The sequence below is a fragment of the Scylla paramamosain genome, chromosome 18 (assembly GCF_035594125.1).
Source record: "Scylla paramamosain isolate STU-SP2022 chromosome 18, ASM3559412v1, whole genome shotgun sequence".
NCBI classification, from domain to species: domain Eukaryota; kingdom Metazoa; phylum Arthropoda; class Malacostraca; order Decapoda; family Portunidae; genus Scylla; species Scylla paramamosain.
In genome coordinates this window covers 21,294,650-21,317,149 of record NC_087168.1, presented here as the reverse complement: position 1 = coordinate 21,317,149, position 22,500 = coordinate 21,294,650, and the positions used below count along the sequence as shown (strand labels likewise).

The 22,500-nt window shown below is 42.4% G+C and overlaps 1 protein-coding gene and 1 long non-coding RNA gene across 6 annotated transcripts in view; both read left to right on the top strand.

Moving 5' to 3' along the window:
* The window catches only part of LOC135109270 (trithorax group protein osa-like), an 83,433-nt gene extending 64,878 nt beyond the window's left edge, over positions 1 to 18,555 (top strand). For 2 of the 5 annotated variants that reach the window (XM_064020550.1, XM_064020552.1), the window contains exons 3-7: positions 4,938 to 5,374; positions 6,039 to 10,188; positions 10,302 to 10,384; positions 11,324 to 11,436; positions 12,186 to 18,555. In XM_064020550.1, the coding sequence (XP_063876620.1) occupies positions 4,938 to 5,374; positions 6,039 to 10,188; positions 10,302 to 10,384; positions 11,324 to 11,436; positions 12,186 to 12,642 (5,240 nt within the window). In that variant the 3' untranslated portion in view covers positions 12,643 to 18,555. Of the gene's footprint in view, positions 1 to 4,937; positions 5,375 to 6,038; positions 10,189 to 10,285; positions 10,385 to 11,323; positions 11,437 to 12,185 lie in introns of all 5 variants that reach the window. The other 3 variants (XR_010272636.1, XM_064020551.1, XR_010272637.1) reach the window with 3 other exon arrangements.
* A 1,658-nt stretch (positions 18,556 to 20,213) lies between these two features.
* LOC135109269 (uncharacterized) overlaps positions 20,214 to 22,500 on the top strand; it is a 17,431-nt gene continuing 15,144 nt past the window's right edge. The window contains exon 1 of the long non-coding RNA XR_010272635.1: positions 20,214 to 20,496. This is a non-coding gene — a long non-coding RNA (uncharacterized LOC135109269). The remainder of the gene's footprint in view (positions 20,497 to 22,500) is intronic.

The window sequence follows — 22,500 nt, the reverse complement described above, 5'->3', positions numbered from 1 at the left end:
TGTGTGTGTGTTCTTCCGGTGGTGGTGGTGGTGTTTACTACTATTACGACTGCTGCTGTTGTTGTTAATGGTAATGCTGTTGTTATTGCTACTTGTGATAGCGGTGATGATGAGGTAGTAGTAGTAGTAGTAGTAGTAGTAGTAGTAGTAGTAGTAGTAGTAGTAGTAGTGGTAGTAGTATTAGTGGTAGTAGTAGTAGTAGTAGTAGTAGTGATGGTAATGATAATAATAATAATAATAATAATAATAATAATAATAATAATAGCAATAACAATAATAATAGTAATAATAATGACAATAATACTCTCATTCTTTTGCATTCATCATTATCAACATCATCATCATCATTACCTCCATCATAACAACCACCACCACCACCACCACCACCACCACCAATAAAAACAGTCATATATGTATACAAACCCCCCCTCCACCCCCCCCAACATACACAGAATAACACTACACAACACAATAATACCCTCACTCCCCGACCACCACCACCACCACCACCACCCTCCCGGCACTCAGACCCAAGCCGCTGCCTGCCTGACTGACTCACGAGGCAGCGCTGCAAGACGGGAGCCGCTCTTGTGTTGGGTGGAAGTCCCCCGCCCATCACGGACAGGCGGGGATGCGAAGGGGGGCTCGGAGCGGCGGGAGGAGACAGGAGAAGCTGGATCGATGTAAATCCTGACGGTGTTGGGCAGCGATAGTAAGGCGGTGAAGCAAGCAGACGTGGCCGAGGGAGGAAGAAAGGAGAACACGAAAAAGGAGTCTAAGTAGTAAGAGGAGGAGGAGAAGGAGCAGGAGGACAGAAAAATAAGCTTAAGGAGGGGGAGGAGGAGGAGGAGGAGGAGAAAGACGGAAGGAAGGAGGCAAAGTACAAGGACAGAAGGAAGCGAAAGAGGAAACGAAGAAAAAAGTAAAAGAAGGAGGAAGAGGAAGAGAAGGACAGGGAAATAAGCCTGAGGAGGAAGAGGAAGAGAGAGAGATGAAAAGAAGGCGGCTAAGTAAGAGTAGAGGAAGGAGAACAGGAAAAGGAGGCGAAAGAGGAAACGAACAAAAAGGAGGAGCTGGAGGTGGACAAGGAAAGGAGAGTGAGGGAGGAACAAGAAGAAGGAATGGAATGACGAGGACAAGAAAAGATCACTAAACACAAAGAGGACAGGACAGGAAAAGAAGGCAAAGAGGAGGGAAAAGGAAAGAGAAACAGGAAAGAGGAAACAAAGAAAGGCAGAGAGAATGAGGACTGGAAAAGGAGGCTGAAAAAGAGGGACAAATATAGAGACCAGAGAGAGAGAGAGAGGAGGAGGAAAAAGAGGGGAAATGAGGAGCTGGAAGTGAAGGGGGACAAGAGGAGGTAAAGGACTAAGGAGAAGGAGGCACAGAGGAGGAGGAGGAGCCTTGGCACAAGAGAAGTTACTGGACTATCACCACATTAAGGCGTAATTTGGCCCTCCTGTTGTCGGTGTAAGACGCAATATCCGCACTGTTAATGAGACGTGCGAGGGGAAGGGATGAGAGCACGGGCAGGCAGGAGGAGCAGGAGGAGCAGGAGTAACACCAGCAGAGAGAGAGAGAGAGAGAGAGAGAGAGAGAGAGAGAGAGAGAGAGAGAGAGAGAGAGAGAGAGAGAGAGAGAAAGAGAGGCGTACAGTACCAAACACTTCATGCTCTCTCCACTTAACTATTGACAAAGCATCGTACCTACTTTACACTTGGACACTTACATTTGCTCTTGGCTACTACGAAAGCATCACTTACTTTATACTTACACAGACACAAATGAATACAAAGGAAGAGCAATTGTTAGATATGTTGATCCTTACGAGACTTTCAAGCTACTTACTCCACGAACGCAAATAAACACAAAGGAAGAGCGAACATAAGCAGATTTGTTGTCCCTTACTAAGTGTTTCAAGCTAGTTACACACAAAGGAATACAAAGGAAGAGCGATTATTGACGCGTTGGCCCTTACTGTTTGAGTAGTAACAGATTAAGATAGTAGAGACGAAGGCTTCTCCCCACATCATCTGTATCGCTTGTTCTCTTCCCTTTTCAACGACACACGCACTAACACACACCTATTTCTCTCTCTTTCTTTCTCTGTCTCTCTTTTTTTCGGTCTTTCATTGTATTTTGCATCCCTTTCTGCGCCTTTCATCGCGTTTCACCCCGTCACCCTGTCGTACGCCCCTCAGAACACCCCTTCTCCGTCACCCCTTCTCCCTTACCCCTCACCCCTCACCATTACCCTTCTACGTCACCCCTCTCCGTTAGCCCTCTCCTCGCCCCCCCACCCCCTCCTCCACGCCGTCCTATCATCATAGTGTTGTCACCATCGTTTGCATTTTTATGGTTCGGTTCAGTGAGGGAGTGAATGTTGAGCTGAAAATGCTGTGGACCTTTCCCAATTTTCCTCTCTCTCTCTCTCTCTCTCTCTCTCTCTCTCTCTCTCTCTCTCTCTCTCTCTCTCTCTCTCTCTCTCTCTCTCTCTCTCTCTCTCTCTCTCTCTCTCAGTCATCACCGCCCTATCCACCCTTCCAGTCTGACATGCATCCCCTTATCTCTCTCTCTCTCTCTCTCTCTCTCTCTCTCTCTCTCTCTCTCTCTCTCTCTCTCTCTCTCTCTCTCTCTCTCTCTCTCTCTCTCGTACACACACAGGGGAGTTAACTAAAGAAGTGAAAACGTTATATAAATATTGAAGCTTTTACGAGTGTGTGTGTGTGTGTGTGTGTGTGTGTGTGTGTGTGTGTGTGTGTGTGCGCGTACAGTTTTGCAGTGTGTTATTCTATTTTTACACTATCTTCCTTCCTTTTATCTTGCATTCCTTTCCACTTTCCTTCCCAGAGAGAGAGAGAGAGAGAGAGAGAGACCACTTTAGGTTCCTTCCCCACCTCACTCACTCCCTTACCCCCACCTACCTTCCAGTCCCCAAGCCACCTCTCCCCGTCCCCCTTTCGCCTTCCAACCTCACGAAGTCGGAAGTGGCAGAAGTGAAGAGCGTCTTATTGCTGGTTTCTGAGCGTTCCCCCTTAACAGCTTCGCCTCCCCGAGCTGCATCTGCTGGCTTTTGGGCGTTCCGAGGGTGCATGTGTGGGGGGAAAAACAAAAGCGTTCGTGGAGGAAAACAAGAAAGGATTAGAGGAAGGAAAAAGGGAAAAGAAAATCATCGGTATTGGAGGCTGTCGTGGAATCTCTCTCTCTCTCTCTCTCTCTCTCTCTCTCTCTCTCTCTCTCTCTCTCTCTCTCTCTCTCTCTCTCTCTCTCTCTCTCTCTCTCAAGGACACTCAAAAGCCAATATCTACGCCAATATTATATACTGACAAGATAAAATTATTTGTCTGAAGGGCCTTCTTTTCATGTTAAACGTATTCTCCTCAAAAACATGCTCGGAATATCTCTCTCTCTCTCTCTCTCTCTCTCTCTCTCTCTCTCTCTCTCTCTCTCTCTGGCGAATTTCATAAAAGCACCATCCCAAACACTATCGCGAGGTGCAAAAGAAGAACCATTTCGTTTGATCACCGCCGCGCCAGAGCATCATTTCTCGTTGGCCTCGATCAAGGTGCCCTTCCCGAGTCATCTGAGTGAGGCGCCGCGCTACTGGAAACTGTTATGGGTGTCAAAGGGAATACGAGGATCTAAACACGGTGACTGCTGCTGCCTAGTAGTGGGAGGGGTTGGGTTAGGGCCTGGAGTGGCCTGGAAGGGTGAAAGGAGAGGAGCTGGAAAGATGGTGGGGAATGAGTGTTTGTGGGATGCTGGAATGGTGATAGAGAGAATGCTGGAAGGGTAATGGGGTGGAAAAGAGAAGCTGGAATAGTGATAAGGAGTGTTGCTGGAAGGTTGATGGGGAGGAACATTGATAAGATGATGAAAAGAAGGGGTAGGCAGATGGATGCCATACCGTTTATAGTGGCTATGATAGGACGGTCTCATGCTCAATACAACTTCTCGGTCTTCGCTCCAGAACCCGGCTTGATGGGGACGCCTGAGCCTCATCACAGCCAGATAACGAAAGTTTTCTCATCAGCCTTACCCTCCCTTCCCTCCCTGCCTCCCCACCTCCCTTCTCCCCTTGTCCCAGAGTGTCACCCCCTCATCTCACTCCCTTGTTCCATCCCTTCTATTCTTGCTCCTGCCCCTCCAGCCACACTTACCTCCACTACACGGTGATTACAGTACTTTCTTGACAATTAAGTGATCTTGAGTGGTGCTATTCAGAAATGTTCCGCTCTCTCACCACGACTGTTTTCAGAGGCTACAGGGATGATTAGCTGGGTTCTCAAGAGTGTTTCTCCTTTTAGTAATGTCGAAAAACTGATCAATCTTTCACTAGAACCATAAAAACACCTTTAAAAATCTGTGCAACTCCAACTAGAGCCTTTTAAAAGTAGTCAGGGTCTGGCACAGAAGCATTTCAGAATATGGTTGCTGAGGTGGGTGGTTTTGAAAGAAGGGCATGGGAGTGGATGTGCTTTGGTCTACTGTGGTGTTAATACATGTGCTGGCTGAGACTTGATGGTCTGCAACCTGGCCTGCATGTATGATGGTCACTTTTCTTGCCTTCTTGTCTCTTTGTTATCCCTCATCAAATGAGTTCTTCACTCTTATATTGTATGAGTCTAGGTTTTATTTATTATGATTTTTTTTTTTTTTATTATTTTTTTACTGTTTCTCCTCCTCCTCCTCCTCCTCCTCCTCTGTAGCACTGAACCATTTCACTGCCCTAATCAACTCTCACTGCCAGACATTCCTTTCCTCCCTGAACTCTCCTCTCTTCATTTTTTCCCTCACAATATTGCCAAGTACTGCCCCTCTTCATGCTGTTCCCTTTCAATTTCCACTCCTAGATGATGTTTCTTTGTCCACGTAGTTTTCAGTTGAAACACAACTTGAAATTTCATATACTAAGCTTGATTCTTTGGTCTTTGCAGAGGATGGCAGGAAGAAGCGCAAGAGGAAAACATCGGAAAGTGTGGATGCACCACCACCAGGGAGAGGACCCACCCCCTCACAGCTGCCCAGAGGCACCCCAAGTCCTGCACAGCTGCCGAGAGGGACTCCTAGCCCAGCGCAGCTTCCTAGAGGGACACCAAGCCCTGCACAGCTGCCTAGGGGTACTCCAAGCCCAGCACAGATACCCAGAGGAGTAGCCACACCAACACAGATGTCATGTAGTCCCCACAACCCAGTACACATGCCCAGACTACCCTCCCCTGCCCAAATGGTGCGTGGAACTCCGACACCCACACAGATACCAAGAGGACCTCCTACACCATCCCAGATGTCTCCATTCAGTCAACAGCAGCAACAGCAACAACAACAGCAACAGCAGCAGCAGCAGCAGCCGAATGCATTCCATCCACAGCAAGTAAGTTTAATGAAAGGTAACTGTAGAGGCAAGAGTTTGCCAAAGTTAGGTGTGTTGTTAGTGATGTTTGGTGTCAGTAATTTCAAGTAATGGTATAGAGGAAAGGAAAAAAAATACATAAAGTTTTTGGAACATTAATCTGCTCTTTGAAGTTTTCTTTGTAGCTTCCCTTTTATAATGCCACTTCAATTTTATCAAAGTTGAAGCTCCTAGCACCTAAGACACTTAGAACCTGGGTGACGGCACCTTCTGAGGAACACAAGGGAAGCAGCTGCCTTCTGCTGTTCGCTGCTTTGTGCCCACATTTGTGTTTGTAATTGTATCAGGTCTCAGTAATTTTTTTTTAAGAATCTAGTTGAAAACACAAGGAGTATGAATGATATGATTTTTCTTGTGTCCCTGCTACAATATCACATCAATTTTTTACTTGATTGTATTGTGTTGCATAATTATAAAAGCCATACTGATGAGGAATGCCAGCAGTGCCTGTTGAGGAAGTGAGTGGTCACATAACTAGTTGCAGTAACACATCTTCACATGAGTGAGGAGTGAAATCTGAGCTGTAAATAATTGAGGATTGAGCCAAGTATTATCTCCATAGTTATTGATTTTTGATAGACTGACTTCTTGTTTTAAAAGATTTACATCCAATTGTCTCTTTCAGAACTGGGGCATGGTTGGCAACATGATGGGTATGATGGGAGGCATGGGGTATGGGCCCAGACCAGGCATGATGAACTCTGGACCCAGCTGCAACCCACATTACCCACAGCAGCACTGTGGCCCGGCGCCCCACAACTGTTGTGATACACACCACCACTTCCCCGTCAACATGCCCTCAAACATGAATGCTGTTGGAGGATCTAACATGAACCCGGTGATGGGCCCCCTCCGCCCCAGCATGGGACCCAACTTTGGGGAGATGGTGAGGGCAAATATGTGTCGTCCCACAGACCCCTCAATGTTCCGGTGTGGCCGCCCCCAGGGACTCACCCCGCATCCACAGCAGCAAATGGCACAGCACCAGCCACAGCAGCAGGCATTATCACAGCAACAGCAGCAACAGTCACAACACCACCAGCAGTTACAGCTACAAGCACAGCAGCAGCAGCATCAGAATCAGCAAAAATTGCACCAACATCAGGCTCAGCAGCAGAAACGACCAATGCAGTCACAGGACCAAGGACAGGCCCAGCAGCAGGGTCCTCCTCCTCCTCCCCCACCTGGCATGATGGTGCCTGGACCCCACATCATGGCCAACATTAGAGGAGTTGGGCCAAATCACCCTAACATCATGAACAACATGATGCGTGGGATGATGATGCCTCGAGTTCCTCCTCCAGGGGTGATATCAACACCTCAAAATTCCGGTGATCAACCTTCAGTTCCTACGTCATTCTGGGAGGAGGGAGAGAAGCGGCGCAAGCCCGGAGGAAGAGCGAAGAAGCGCTTCAAGGGCGCTATAGAACGCTCATCCCCATGTCCCAATGTGGACGTCCGCAGCATGCAGAATGACCAGTCTGGCACAGCAAGTAGTGGCCAAGGCGGTCCAGGTCCTCCTTCCTCAGGACCCTCCTTCATGGATGACCCAAGTGGTTACCTTGAACAGCAAACTGCCCTACTTAACAACACTATGGCTGGTGGGGGAATGGGTCAGTTTTCACCACAGGCTCCTGGTATATCTCCAAGACCTCCAGCTCCCTCAGCATCTCACTCTGCAGCACCTCCAACCAGTGTCATGATCATGCCTCAGCAGCAGCTCCAGGCACAGTCTCAGGCAGGACCAATGGGTGCCAGTAACTGCTCTGCATCCCTCACAGCTCAGGTTTCATCATCCCCTGCAGTAGTCCCTCTACCTAGCAATGTTCCTTTACCAGCAAGAGTGAGCAAGGCTGCTACTCAGACCACCAACACCGTCATGACAACACCCACTGTCCTTTCTTCACAGTCAAGTCATACCAATTCCACAAGAACTACCACACCAACCTTTTCATTACCAGTTACCAGCGCTGCAAATCCTAAAAATCACCACATTATTACTCCATCTAATGACGTTAAAAATGTTAACATGGACAAGAGCAGCAGTCAGTCAGAAGGAAGCACAGGGTCGAGTCGGAATGGTGAGGAAGGCATAAACTTCCCAACCAAAGTTGCCAAGGGAGAGTCCAGTAGTGTAGTGCAGACCACCACTGTAACCTACACTCAGTCATCTACTCTTACCACTGTCACAAAAATTACAAATACTGGTGCAGTTACCACACAGGCTGGCTGCTCACACCAGAGGGACAAAGATACCAAACAATGCTTCAAGACAGAGGACAACTCACATAAGATAAAGTGTGAATCTAATTCACCGGTAGAAAACTTGAAGCCTTCTCCAGTTACATCATCAAGTATCAAGGAGTTCATTAAAGATGATCCTTGTTATAAGGAGAGTGTTGGTGTAAAGCAATGTGAGAGTGGTGAGAGCAGCCCGGAGCAGTGTTCCGTCAGCAGCCAAAGCAATGCTGCTGAGAACATTTCTGCCAACAAGCCTCTTACTCCTGGACCACCTGGTGTCAGTACTGTAGCAGGAGTCACTCAGTCCCCCTTGGAAATGGTACAAAGTATAGTTAGTAGCATTCCTGTCCCATCATCCCTTGGATCTCTTCGCCCAAGTCCTCAGCAGCAGTCAATGTCACAGATCCCACCTCCACCACTCTCACAACCTCAGCAACAGCCACAGTTGTCACAACAACAGCCAACTCCTGTTCCAGTCTCATTGTCTCCTGGTATATACAATGGACCAATATCAACAAATGTAACAGTTTATGGGGGAGGAGGATCAGGAGGATTGGTTCGTGCTTCAGGGCCTGTGCTGGTGAATGGACCGGCTCCTGCCCAGCCTGTATTTGCAACAAGCAGTGGAGCCTGTAATGGTCCAACTAGCATGGTGGTGGTTTCATCTCCCTTCAACAAAGCCACTGCTAGCACTGGTGTAGCTGTCACGTCTGGAGTGGCAGGAGTGGTGGGCGTACAAGCCACAGTCCCTCAAGTACAAGTGCAACAGCAGTTGACACCTATGCAACAGCACATGCAGCCTCAACTGCAGCCACAGTTACAGCCACAGCTACAGCCTCAAATACAACAGCACCTCCAACCTCAGTTACAACCTCAGATTCAGCCACAGCTTCAACAGTTCCAGCCTGTGCAGCCTGTGGTACAGCTAGTCAATACATTTGCTGCGATGCAAACTCCTGTTATCATTCAAAATGGTGGGAATATCATTCAGTCATCAGCAGGTCTTTTGCACAGTCCAGGAGGCATGATAACTGGCCCTGCTAATCTTCCACAAGGAACCATCATGGCTGGCCAACAGCTTGTCCCAGCCACAGCTGCTACTCTGGCTGTGGAGAGCACAACACACCAGCACCACCAGCACCAGGCTCAGGTGGGGCAGCCACAGTCTTCACCTCACCTGCAAGTGGCCCAGGTCGTCACCACTGGGCTCACTGGGGAAGCAGTGGAGGATGCGCGGACAAGAAATGCTTCAACTCCTCTGGGAACTTCAGGTTCAACTCCCTCTACACCACACTCCACTCCTGGCTCTACCCCTGGGTCTGACACTCCCTCCAGCGGTGGGTCATCAGGAGGGCGTCGCCGCAAACGGAGGCGCAACACTTCTACACCACAAGGATTATCTACCTCACAATCATCACCGCAACAACACCAGCAGCCACAAGGAGGATTAGTGCCTGCAATAATTATGGGCAACAAAGTTCCTCAGCACATGGTAATGAATGGTCCTCACATGACCCAGATGTCTCCCTACGGCACGATGGGAACAATGGCTGCTGCCGGCCAGATGGCACAAGTGGCCACAGTCACAAGTCAAGTAGGCGGTGGGCAGATGCTGCAGGCAGCAGCTGCACAGGGAACTGGTGCCATTAATGTTGTCCAGATGGTGGGCAACACACTACCTAATTTGCCAGTACAAGTACATAATCCACCTGCAATTGTTGTGGGCTCAGCACCAGCACAAGGTGTAGTAATCAACCAGCTTGCAGATGGAACATTTATATCAACAGATCCTAATACTGGTATGTCTTACCCAGTTCAGCTCCAGCTTTCTGGTGGTCACATAGTTGGTGTGACTCCAGCTGCTAGTGCTTCAGGAGGGATGGTGGGTCCCCTGGCTCCAGGACCAGCTGCTGGAGGTATGCCAGCCATGGTAGCAGTGCGTCCTCCTGTTCCTCACACGACAGCTGTGGTTAGTGGTGCCAAAGTGGTGAACATCTCCCCCTCTCCAGCCTCGACACAACTTCCCGGTGGGGCAGGGGTGCATGTTCTGCCGGTCACTGCAGCCCCTGCTAACTACCAAGCTGCTGGCACCAGTGTAAGTCCTGGACAAGCAGTGTGTGTAGGTCAGGTAACTGCACCATCAGTGGTAGTGACTTCTGAATATGTTGGTGGTCAGCCAGTGGTCATGAGTGGTAGCGCTTGTAACAGCAGTACAACAGTAGTGCAGCACAAGACAACTATTGTGCAGCAACGCACTACACTTGTCACTACTCAAGGTGGTGATGAAACTGGCACACATTCCTCAGTTTCTACTCAGACACCAGGTGGGTTGGGGGAAAGTGACGTCAGCAGCTCAGACTGTGTGAGTGCTGCGGCGCCATCCTCACCATCTCACCAGAGTGCTGAGGTCACCACCACACGCCATGATGAAGATGCCACTCCTCCAACCGATACTCCCCTCCCACTCCCACCACACACTCCCGAGAAGAACAAAGCAGCTAATCTTGAGGAGCCTCACAGCGCATCCACTTCAGGTGAGTCACCATCTTGAATATCCTATACTCTGTCTAATTTAGTGCCAGTCCCTGAGATGAGCCAGAGCCAGGGTGGGGCCAGTGTCACTTATTGCAGTGCCGCTGTGTTCCAGAAGAGGTGGTTGCGTGTGGCCGCGGAGTGGTGTGGGGGCCGCACAGAGGCCACCACTACTGGCCGGCTCAGGTCCTTCACCAGGTAATTGCACAACACAACCCCCATCACCACTAATTTGCCCTCATACACCACATCACTTAAGTGTTCCACACCTTAGTAAGCCACAGTAATGTGCTTCATATTTTTGTTTTTATCAAGAAAATCTATGAATTCAATTGACACTTTAATTGTTGACATTCATCATAACTCATATATGAGGAACCTTCTTTTAAACAATATGAAAAAGAAATTGAAACCACATAAAGGAGTTGATGCTCTGATAAGCAAATTTTTAAAGTCTTGATAGTATCTAAACTAAATACAGTTTGTAGATGACTTGGAAAGAAACATATTTTCTTACTCTTTGTATTAGAGTTCTTAACTGATAAAAATGTTTATTATAATAACTAATTAAGCAGCATTCAGTGCAGTGTGAACACCTAACATTGCTCTTTGCAACATTGCTGTATTTCATATCTCAGGACTTTATTTGTTCTGAATGGTGAAAAGTGTTTAAATTGGCATTATTAATGTAAAAAAATTAACACAGCTTCACAGTACAGACACACATAACCTTGCTGTGGCTTGCTGTGACAGTCATATCTTTTTTCAGAGTAATTTTGAAGTATGTGTATTTTGATACTTAAGATTCCCATCCTTTTGCACCAAAAGTTAACCTCACTCCCCTCTTATCATTGTATTTTTTTTTTTTTTTCACTATTGGAAGCAAAACTCTTGTCACAAAAGTCTAAATAGTCTAAATTGAGGTAAACTGCAGCTTGCCAGGAATTCATGGTATGGCCAAGACTAGAATCAATCAGTTACCTCATCGTTGACTTTAAAAACCATCTTATGAGTCATAAAATATATTTAAAGTGTAATACAGTAGAAATTGACATTTGGCCATTAATTTATACATCATGTTTAGCCACTGTAGATGTGCGTCAACAAAATTATCTTCATTATTTTCTCCCACGGCAGGTTGGTGGTGAATGTGTGGTGCAGTGGTATGGGGACCACCGCGTGGACACCGTCAAACATTCCGTCCTCACCACATTCCCCATTGTCCCACCCCGCGCCCCGGCCAGACGCAGGTTGGTCTCATGTTCACTGCATACTCTGTTAAAGTGATGTAAAATTGTGTTACCGTTTATTGATGGTGTATATTTTTCAGTGTTTTCTCTTATCCGTCTTTGTCACCTGCTCTGTAAAAATTATGCAAAGCTGTATTGCCAGTTACCGATGGAATAAGTATGTGTGGAGTATATTTTTCATTCTTTGTTTGTCTTATCTGTCTTTGAATATACATGAGCTAATTTGGATCATTTTATTTTATCTGTTGTGGTGTTGTATTTCATATTTCTCATGAAGGTGTGTCATTTCTTTTCATTTTGTTGTGCCTCATGCTTTTATGAAACATATACAGCATTTTGCCAAAATTTTACTCATTCTTGTTTGTTAAACCAAGCAGTTTTCTTATTCTATGTAATATCTTGTATATTGTATTATTCCCCACTTTCCTTCGTGTTTGGAGAGAATCTTAGATTGCCCTTTTTCTTCTTCTTATGGACTGTCTTCTCTTACTCTTCCTTTTGAAATAAAAAAATAATATGTATCTTTTTATTAAGTTTTGTTTGGCCCTTTTCATGTCCAAGCCTAGATTGTATCAGATTTTTGCTTTGCAGTGACTAGAATTCCATTTTTATGGTTCTTGTAACATATCATATTTTCACATGTATACCTTCTCTAATTTCTGTCCCTCTTTTACATGAATAGTTAAAAATTTATCTCTTGCTTTTCCATATTTTGTCCATGAAACCTGAAATTTATTTATACTTTACAGTGTGAGAGGAAGAAATGCTCTTGAGAAAGCCATAGCTGAGGCTCTCAAGAATAACACATCTGATCTCCAGGATTATCAAGAACTTCAGCAAAGAAGTAAAAACAATAATATAGAGTCTCCTGTGGGTGTGACTGCTGCCGAAGACGGCTCCCTGAACGGCCTGGGCGGCCGCCTCAAGAGCCGGGCCAGCAGCAAGGTAGCCAAGCCAGCCTTAAAGTGCCAGGATATGAATGTTTCTCTTGTTTACCAAGATACTTTAGGAGAAGCAAATAGAAAAAATACAAATAAAGTAAAGACCTTGCCAATGAGTGCATCTCTGACTCTGCGAGAGTCTCCTTTGTCACCGACCCACCTCCTTCTCCCCACCTCCCCAGCCCTGGCCCCACCCCCCACCACCACCACACCCACCACCGTCGTGGCAGCTACAAGGTCCAGTCCAAGAAGGAGAGTTAGGTGATATACAGTTTTTCAGAACTTTATAAGCCTAGATCTGTAAAGAAATAACTTTTAAGATAATGAATTTTCAAATCATATCTTTTATTGAATTGGAGGAACAGTAGTGATGACAGTGCATATCACTCTTTAGTTGTGCCCAGGACTTGAGTAGGAGCTGTGTCATTTAAGAGTACTAGAGGATTTTTTAGACAATGAAAAGTTTCTTGGTTTTCACAAATTTTCATTATTCACTTGAATTTTTGTCACATTCATAAATAGAAATTTATCATTGCACAAAAAAAAAGACATCATGCTAGATTATTTGGTGCCATACAAGACCTGGTAGTCTGCATGCCAGGTTCTCTCATCCTCCTGCTGGAAGTTCCCAGAGAGAGAATAAGGCATCAAAAGTAAAAACTTTTGTTATATATGCCTCCAAAAGGGGAAAAAAATGTGCCTGAAATATGTACTAACATAGAAGCATGCATATTTTACAGTGAAGATAAAGTAGATGATATTCACAAGAAAAGAACAGTAGTTTATGCTCTTCATACTAATAAAAATATTAGTTTTGTAAAAAAAAAAAATATTGCAGAAATATGAATATAAATATATAAATGGAACTTTTTTTTTTTTTTCTCTCTCTCCATATGAGGTGTAGCCATCAGTTATGGTGGTAGGATAGCTTCGGTTCCTGCTGCATGTCATGTGTAAGGTGCTCCATTTCTCAGGTTAGATGCAGCTGAATCTTACAGGGTATATGTGGCACTGCATATCAGACAGTATGGCATTGCTGCATTGCAAAGTAGGTATGGAAGTGTCATCTCATAGATATGACACTGATTTATCTCAATTTAGTGGCACCGCTCCACCTCAGGGTTTGATTTTGGGATAGATGTGTATTAAGGCTCCATGTTATCAATGAGGTGTAACACTCCATCTCCTGAGTAGACACAGTCATTCTGTGCCATGAAAATCTGAACATTTTGTCTCATGAGACTTGTTTGATTTCTGCTGTCCATCACAGGGATGACACTTCAGCCCTTGAAGGATAGCTCTCAGGGTCATCACTTTGAATTACCTTAAGAAAATTTCCCTCATAATTTACATCATACAGTACTTTCCTTTTACATTTCTAATTTTGCAGTACATTGACACAATCAGACACTGCAGAGTTATTTTCTCTATCTGTCATTGGAGACAGTTTTGATCCTTTACCTGATTAAGTATCATTGCTCAGCCTTCAGTATGAGAATGGCATTGCTCTGTTCCCTGCTTTAGGTCTGAGGCTGCTAAAGACACAAAACCATTTTCCCCGGCCTTGTGCCAGATCTCGTCGCAGTTGTATTTCAGCAACCCTCACTCTGTTAGTATTACTGTGGCACAGCTCCAGCCCTCAATAAGTTTGGGTTTACAACAATAAACTAAGTGTAGCATCACCCTTTCCTGTTGAGGTATGCAACACTTCATAAAACTTGTCTGGGTTCATGTAGGCTGCATTCATTCTATCTTCAGAGGTTTCAGTCCTAAATGACCATTAAAAACAGGCACTTCCTGACAGAACATATATTACACTGAAGAACAATGAAAACAAAAGTGATTAATTGAAATCTTGGCTTGTAAAGTTCCTGGTTCACCTGACATTGTAAAGTTATATAATAGAGATTGGAAATATTAATAATTCCACAATTTGTATATGAAACTTAAGTAACTATCAAAGCTATTGTGGTATCTGGAATGTTTTACTAATATAAGGTGGTTATGGTAAAGAAAATCCATTAGTTTGCCATATACATTATAATAATGTATTGTACTGAGTAGTGTGTGTGTGTTTATGGTGAACATACTGGTACATCAACATTTAGGAAGCAGGCTGATTATTTTCTTTCAAGGTTCCGTGTCTCAATACAAGAGAAGGTGAGGCGGGTGGTGGTTCCTGTGTGGCCAGAGAAGTGTCGGTGTCAGTGGTATAATTGTATCCAAAGCTATTTTACTGAGTTCTAGAATTTTTAACTAACTGTAAGGTTTCTAATATACTTATTAGAAACTTATATGAATCTGTAGGGTAGATGAGGCTTCAGATTTTTTTTCAAAGAGATGCTGCAAGAATTATTGAAGCAAATTCTGAATCCAATTGATTAACACGAGGGATCGTATTGGCTGTTCTGTATATAACTATTTTTTCTTACTTATTAGTTTATAAATTTTGTTATATAAAAATCAAAGGTGGATGTTTAAAGAAGAAATTTCTAAAGTTTACTATTCTCTAGCCAAGCTTAGAGTGGAGGATATGGACTGAAGTAAAGTAGCAACACAAATCAAAACAGGACGGCAAAAGTGTTGTGTACGAGTAGGGTAAATCATAGAAGAACATCCATATCTACTTGATTAATACTTACATTTCTATTGATTTTACAAAGATTTAATTGTAAATAAATAATTTTATGCTTGTTAAAGACTAATATATGAATTGTCATTGATTAGTCATTAGATATTAGTAACATAACAATTCTCATGACTGTGATGGTCGTCATGGTTGATATCCTTTATCTTCATTTACCTTTAATGTACTATCTATAAAGCAAAGTTTCTGTATGTTTATTAAAAATATATTAGCATTAAGTACCTGGAATAGAAAAACATACTTAAGCTAAGAATTAAGCTTAAAGAAGATATTCACAGTAAAGCCTTAATACAGTGGTGAAGGATTGCACACGTCTTCCACTAACACCCAGCAGGCTTTCCATGTTTGAAATAGCATCTCATGTCAACACTCTGACTTACTTATTTGTGAGAAAACTTGTAAATCTGTCATGCTGTTCAGTCAATAATTTAAGTTCATTGATTTACCCTACATGTTATCCCAGCAATGAAACTCCATAGAGGAAGCACCCCAGCTACACTGACTTGAGCCAGGTTGTGTTACACGTGCCAGGTAGTATTTAGCCTCAACCTATCACAACCCAGAGAGGAAGAATGTCTTAAGGTGCCTTCAGTGTGCCAGTATTAGTGGAAAGTACCCATGTGATAGTGCGCATTTTTGTACACATTTAGTGGATTGTATTTATGAAAGGATGACAATAAATGGTGAGTTTCCAGGTCATAGACTGCAGTGTTGCTAACTACAATTGTGAATCAAAACTGTAATACAAAGTTTTATTTTACATAAGAAGGCTTAAGACAAAGTCACTTCAATCAAATTTATGTAAGATTATATATTTGTCCTAATTGGCTGTAGCTCCAGAAGTCGAAGAAAGATTTTATTAATTATTTAAGTATTTCATTAATTGAATAAATTTTGCGTGAGATTTGATCTGTGTACATGAAAACTTGGCCTCGGATAGAGTCCTGATATACTCATTTTTTTCCAGATTGTCTGTATGTGTTCATACACAAATTATCTTTGCCTCTTTATATCCAGATAAAATGCCTCGGCTCATACCACTCTAGGCTCTCCCTTAGGTGAGGAAGTTGTGATGAGATCATGGAAATATTTATACTTCCGGTGATGCCACTTCTCTGCAGTGCATCATTACACATGCAGCCACAATGTAATTGATGGAATCCGGTGTTTCATATCAGTATATATGTAAAACTAAAGGTTATTGATTTACAAATAGTGAATTGTTCAGATTTAGGATTTTTTTTTTTTTTTTTTTTTTTTTTTTTTTTTTTTGTCAGTCTGGTAAGACTCAAACTAAAATTATGTTAATATTGTGATGATGAATAGTTGCTGTATCATCACCTAGGTGGCTGACCAGGCACAGTCTTGGTACAGGCAAGTTGGAAAGAAGTCAATATTTAGGATGTCTGACTTGTCAATTTATATACTTATTTATCCTCAGCAGTATCCAGAAAGTGTTTAAATGCATTTCAATATATATTTTATCATATTTATCCTCAGCAGTATCCAGAAAGTGTTTAAATGCATTTCAATATATTTCTCACAAGTTTTCATCAACAAATATTCTTCAGTGGTTTTTGATTCAGTACATAATTACCTAATTCATTTTTATATGGCCAATTTCTTTGCCAAAATAATTTAATAACATAACTGCTAAGTACAAATTATGTATTTCAAGTTGTTTAACTTTTATTTGCTTATTTTGTTAAGTCCCATTGAATATCATAAGTTTCTGTATAGGTGTATCTTACTGCATGAGATTATTAAGGGATTGACTGTGGTATGGGTTGCCTGGGAGGACAAGATTGCCATTTATCTTAAAAGCAGTGATTGATAGAAGTTGCTGGAATCCCATATAAGAAGTATGTATTAACTTAGTTACGCTTATGTTTGGGGTCGTTTAATGTTATGTGAGTGGAAGGTGTAGTGACTTCTATCATTCTACTGGTGATACTATTCTTGTGTTATGAGCCCACATGCCAAAGACTAAACACCACATCACAGGGTAATGTGGTGGATATGAAGGTTTGCACCATGTTGTAACTCTATAAAGGTAATATAAAAGAGGATGTGGTTTACATATTATCTTTTTACAAAGGAGTATTGCTTGTTTTTAACCTACTGCAGATATTGACCAGTGTTGCCACAGTGTACAAGTTGTTTTGCTTATGATGGATCTGTGTGAGGATGAGTGGTATATATAGAGAGAAAGAGAGTGAACTCTAATGTACAAATTAAGTAGTGATGTGTTGTATGGAATATATATTTTGAGTCAACATAAACCCTTGAAGGTCAAAGTTGACTATAAATATTATTGATTTCATTAATGTATTTATGTAGTTACAAATAACAGGAACTGGATAAGTCATTCAATGTTGCAACAAGCCCAGCATTAGATTTTGTTTTGCTCCTGGAAGTGATAGTGGCCTGGCTGCCAGCAAGAGTAGGAGTCGAGGATAATACACATGAGCAGCTTCCTAGCTTTGTTGGTCACTTCCCAGCCTGGGAGTGTCTGGTGCACTGACTGGCAACACTTGTTTTCTGCAAGCCAAAGATGCTCGTTGAGTTGCTGTACAGGTTCAGGTTGTTCGAGCTTAGACTAGAAATAGAGAAGTGTGGTTTATATTGTGTGTACAGAAGAATTATTATAAAATGGAATTCTTAGATTTTGAAATGAAGATAACGTCCCAGTTTTTGGTCAGTAATGGACCTCTTGTTAATTAACCACCAAGTGGTTTGTTTCATGTTCAAATGCATTATGGGTGTGTATTCCCATTAGACCACACAGGTCTTAGTAAGATGTATATTTTGCCTCGATAAATTATATTGGGAGCCACACACATGTTGAACATTGTTGTCTCACTACCTATTTCCTACTGACCAGTCTGCAGATTAAAATTGATCTACACTAGTTTATTCAAAATATTATTTTTTTATTATGTTATTTATTGTTTAATTTGTAGGTAAGCTTAAATGTATGCTTTGTTCATTTAATTAATAAACAAATCCATACAAAACAGTAGAGTGAGAAAAACTGCTGCAGACTGCAAATGCCTTCTTTATAACCATTTTCCACACCATCCTGGTCTCTGCCTTACATCACTACAGCCATTATCTAGGACCTTACTAGTCAAAATCTTAATTATCTCCACACAACATCATATTTTTATATTTGTTATATATATTCGCATACACGGTACATAGCATAAACCTAAAACATTTGAAAGGGAGGAATATCAAAGTCCTTTGTCAGGATAGTGTTAAGATGTTTCTCAAAATGGTCTTAGATTATTGAAATAATGATGTATATTCAAAAAATGTCAAATATCTTTTCTCTTTGCTTACTTTTCCTTCCTAACATGCATACTCTTCACCCCCAAAACTAACCCTTCCTTGGTAAAGAAGCGATCTGTTTGTTGCACCTCTGGACACCCCGACCTAAGAGTTATCTTGATATTATACAAGTTTCCCTCCTTTTGCTTTAACAAAATGTCAAGCTTTATCCAATACACAATTTCAACTTCTAGAATATTAATTTTTTATTAATCCTGCCATGTCTGTTTTTAAATATTCTGTTGCAGATTTTCAGTTATGTAATGGAATAGCTTATAAGATATCAAAAAAAATTTAATTGGATTAGGTACATAATTCATCTTCTTACACTGCACTATCCTTACTGCAAACATCTTAAGTAGTTTAGGTTTAGTATAGTTTAAGTGATTATGATTTATTTTCTGTAATATGCATCACACAATGATTCATCAAATGCATCAACTTGGAGTTCACCTCCTTCATGGACAGTTAACATTATAATTATTAACACACCCTCCTTCATCTTAGACCCAAGGACATTATTTGATTTCTAATGATTTTTGCTTGCATCTTTCCTTTTTCACTTTTTCACAAAACTAAATTGGTGCATTCTGATTTTCTTTAAGTCACCACCTTACATGTTTGGGAAATGGAGTCACCATCACTAAATCTATCAGGGTGGCCACATCCTAGATGACCCAGTTGCAAACATTGCTTTTTAATAAGGTAAGTATTTCAAGTACTATTTGCAGGCACCTGTCTTCCATTTTCTTTTAACTTATTGCTTTGAGTCGTTGCTTAGTTTACAAAGAGAACAGCCATCCCATCACAACCTTAACTTAAAAAGCAGCGTGATACAGGATGGCTGAAAATGATAACCTGAAGGATTCTTATCTGCATGCAATGCCCTTTAACAGTTCTGCTGATAATCCCACCAGTGGAAAAAATTAGAGATGATATATGTGTGATTCTAGAGCTTTATGAAAGGTAACCATGCACCATCCTTTAAGGAAATATAGGTTGCAAATGGCTCAGTGGAAAAGAGCTTCTTGTAAATAAGGAGATAAAATTATAAATAAATAAAAACTGGCCAGCAAGCAAAGAGGGACTTGAAGAATCGGAAACGGAATAGGAAACGTTTGTCACGCTAGCTGTTGGACATGTAAGGAACTGGGTGAAGAGGACAAGCTGGGTAAGTATGAAAAAAAAAAAAAAGAAGAAGAAGACAACTGGTTAATCTGTGTGTGTGTGCGTGTGTGTGTGTGTGTGTAGACACTCATCTGTTGTTTTCCTCTCTTGCCTCTTCCTCTTCCTTCTCTTATTTCTCTCATCTCCTCCCCTCTGTCTATTCCTCTCCATCCACCTCTTCCTCCCTCTTTTCTCCTCTATTTCCTCCTCCCCTCCCTTCCTACTTCTTCACACTATGAAAATATTCACGAAAAATTACATATTGGTGTGTGCGTGTGTGTGTGTGTGTGTGCTCTGGCCACAGTCAGACAAGGGGGAAGAGGGGTCACGTGAATTCTACTCTCTCTCTTTCTCTCTCTCTCTCTCTCATAACAGCCGTAAAAAGTATACAGTAACGGGTTGACTGCAGTGTCATTATAATACTGAAGTGGTTGTTGGTTAGTTACCTGGGTGTGATAACAGGTAACATTAGCGAGAATGAAAAGTCAAGGAGTCCAGGAATTATACTAGGTGGGAAGTGTTAAAGCCAACAGGAGTTATGTCACATATGGGGTGGGGACTTGGGAAGCGAGAAAGTACTGTAATATTATAATATAATATTATTATATTATTATAATATGGCCAAAACAATCTGGCAACGCTGACTGCTGCCTGACAAATTAACCAGTCAGTGTGTCGCGTCTATGGGTGGTGTTAGTACGCGTCTGTTTCGACTCCCAGCCTGACATCATTTTTTTTTTTTTTTTTTTTTTTGTGTGTGTAACCACGCCTACACAGTGGCTGCCAAGGCTTACCCATGAGTTAAACCTTCTTAAGTTGGTAATGAGGAAGGCGTGGGCTCTAGCAGTGGACACCCGAAGGCAGCAGTGGGTGAAAACAAGCAAAATTAAGAAAAGTTTGGCTGTGAGAAGGTGCTAGACAGCCAGCCATAGTGACGAGGAGGCAGGAAGGTACATCACCACCACAGGGAAGGTAAGGTCAGGAAGTGTTAGAATAAATTTAGTGACGAGGAGGCAGGAAGGTACATCACCACCACAGGGAAGGTAAGATCAGGAAGTGTTAGAATAAATTTAGGTAACTTAACGTAACTTTTTAATGAATAACTGAACAACCCACGGTTTTAACTCATTTTAACGCATCTCACCTAACCTCCAGCACAATATATCCCTGTGTCAGCCTTGTCTCGTTGCTAAAAACCGTAAAATTTAACTTAATGAAAATGTAAACAATCTGGGTCGTCTCTATTTATCAGCCATTATCTATCTTATTTGTGAGTGTTTTAAACCAATACTGTCGCAAAGCGGAGCCACATGACCAAACTTTAATATTAGCTCGTTAGATATACCTGCCATTACTTAGTTTAAGTTTGGCGAGGGTTTAAATGAGTGAGAAGGGTTGGTCGTCCCCCCCACAGGCCCCCCACCGCCATCTTGGATAAGGCTCCCCAGCCCCCTCCGGTTCCAATATTATTTTTTTTATTTCCTAAGTATTTTATTTCGGCTTGTAGCTAAGATTTTATGGTTTGTAAAAATATTTCGTTGTTTTTTAAGTTATTTGAGCGCGTGTGTTGCGTGAAAAGTGGTGATTTTGGCGTTGTTTTTGTGTAAATAAGAGGGCCGTTTTCGGCGTATTTTTTTACGGTCCCAAAACTAAATGTTTTATTTCAGCCTGTACTAGGTTCTTATTGGTTTTAAAAAATAGTTGGTGTTTTTTTAAGTGTGTTGCCGTCCCGCTCAGTGAAATGCGTGCACCGTACACTTGTTTTTATTCGTGTTCAACTTCCAATAATATTGAATTTTTTTTCGGTAGATTTTTTTATTTGTGCTTGTAGCTCACTTTAAATGATTTTAGAAAATAGTTCAGATTTTTTAAAGTGTTTTCCGTTATGTTTAAGCCAGAATGGGTGGACATTTGAACGATTTTAAATGGGGTGAAGGTTCCAACAGTTTCCAGATACTTCTTTTTAAATATCTTTAATACTACTGCGTTTTGAAATGTGTTGTTATTTGTGGAATTAATGAAAATGTGTGGCAAGTCTGAATTTATAAAGCATTCCTGTCTAGCTGCGTTTTTTAGAGGGGTCATTTTCAAAATTAAATACGTACGTACGTAAAAAACGGTCGCTGTGACGTCATCAACCCCCAGCCGTGACGTCACAAGCCCCCCAGCCGTGACGTTATCAGAGTGGTACCTTCCCTAACTCCCTTCCAGTCCCTCCCAGTAAATATTCAGTTTTTTTTTTCAAGGTATTTCAAGGTGTGTGTGTGTGTGTGTGTGTGTGTGTGTGTGTGTGTGTGTGTGTGTGTGTGTGTGTGTGTTGCCTTATTTTTCGTTGTACAGATGGTGATGCAGTGTGTGTTGCTTTGTCTTTCGTTGTACAGATTGTTATGCAGTGTGTGTGTGTGTGTGTGTGTGTGTGTGTGTGTGTGTGTGTGTGTGTTGCCTTATCTTTCGTTGTACAGATGGTGATGTAGTGTGTGTGTGTGTGTGTGTGTGTGTGTGTGTGTGTGTGTGTGTGTGTGTGTGTGTGTGTGTGTGTGTGTTGCCTTGTCTTACGTTGTACAAATGCTTATGCAGTGTGTGTGTGTGTGTGTGTGTGTGTGTGTGTGTTGCCTTGTCTTTCGTTGTACAGATGCTTTTGCAATGTGTGTGTGTGTGTGTGTGTGTGTGTGTGTGTGTGTGTGTGTGTGTGTGTGTGTGTGTGTTGCCTTGTCTTTCGTTGTACAGATGCTTTTGCAGTGTGTGTGTGTGTGTGTGTGTGTGTGTGTGTGTGTGTGTGTGTGTGTGTGTGTGTGTGTGTGTGTGTTGCCTTGTCTTTCGTTGTACAGATGGTTATGCAGTATATATGTGTGTGTGTGTGTGTGTGTGTGTGTGTGTGTGTGTGTGTGTGTGTGTGTTGCCTTGTCTTTCGTTGTACATATGCTTATGCAGTGTGTGTGTGTGTGTGTGTGTGTGTGTGTGTGTGTGTGTGTGTGT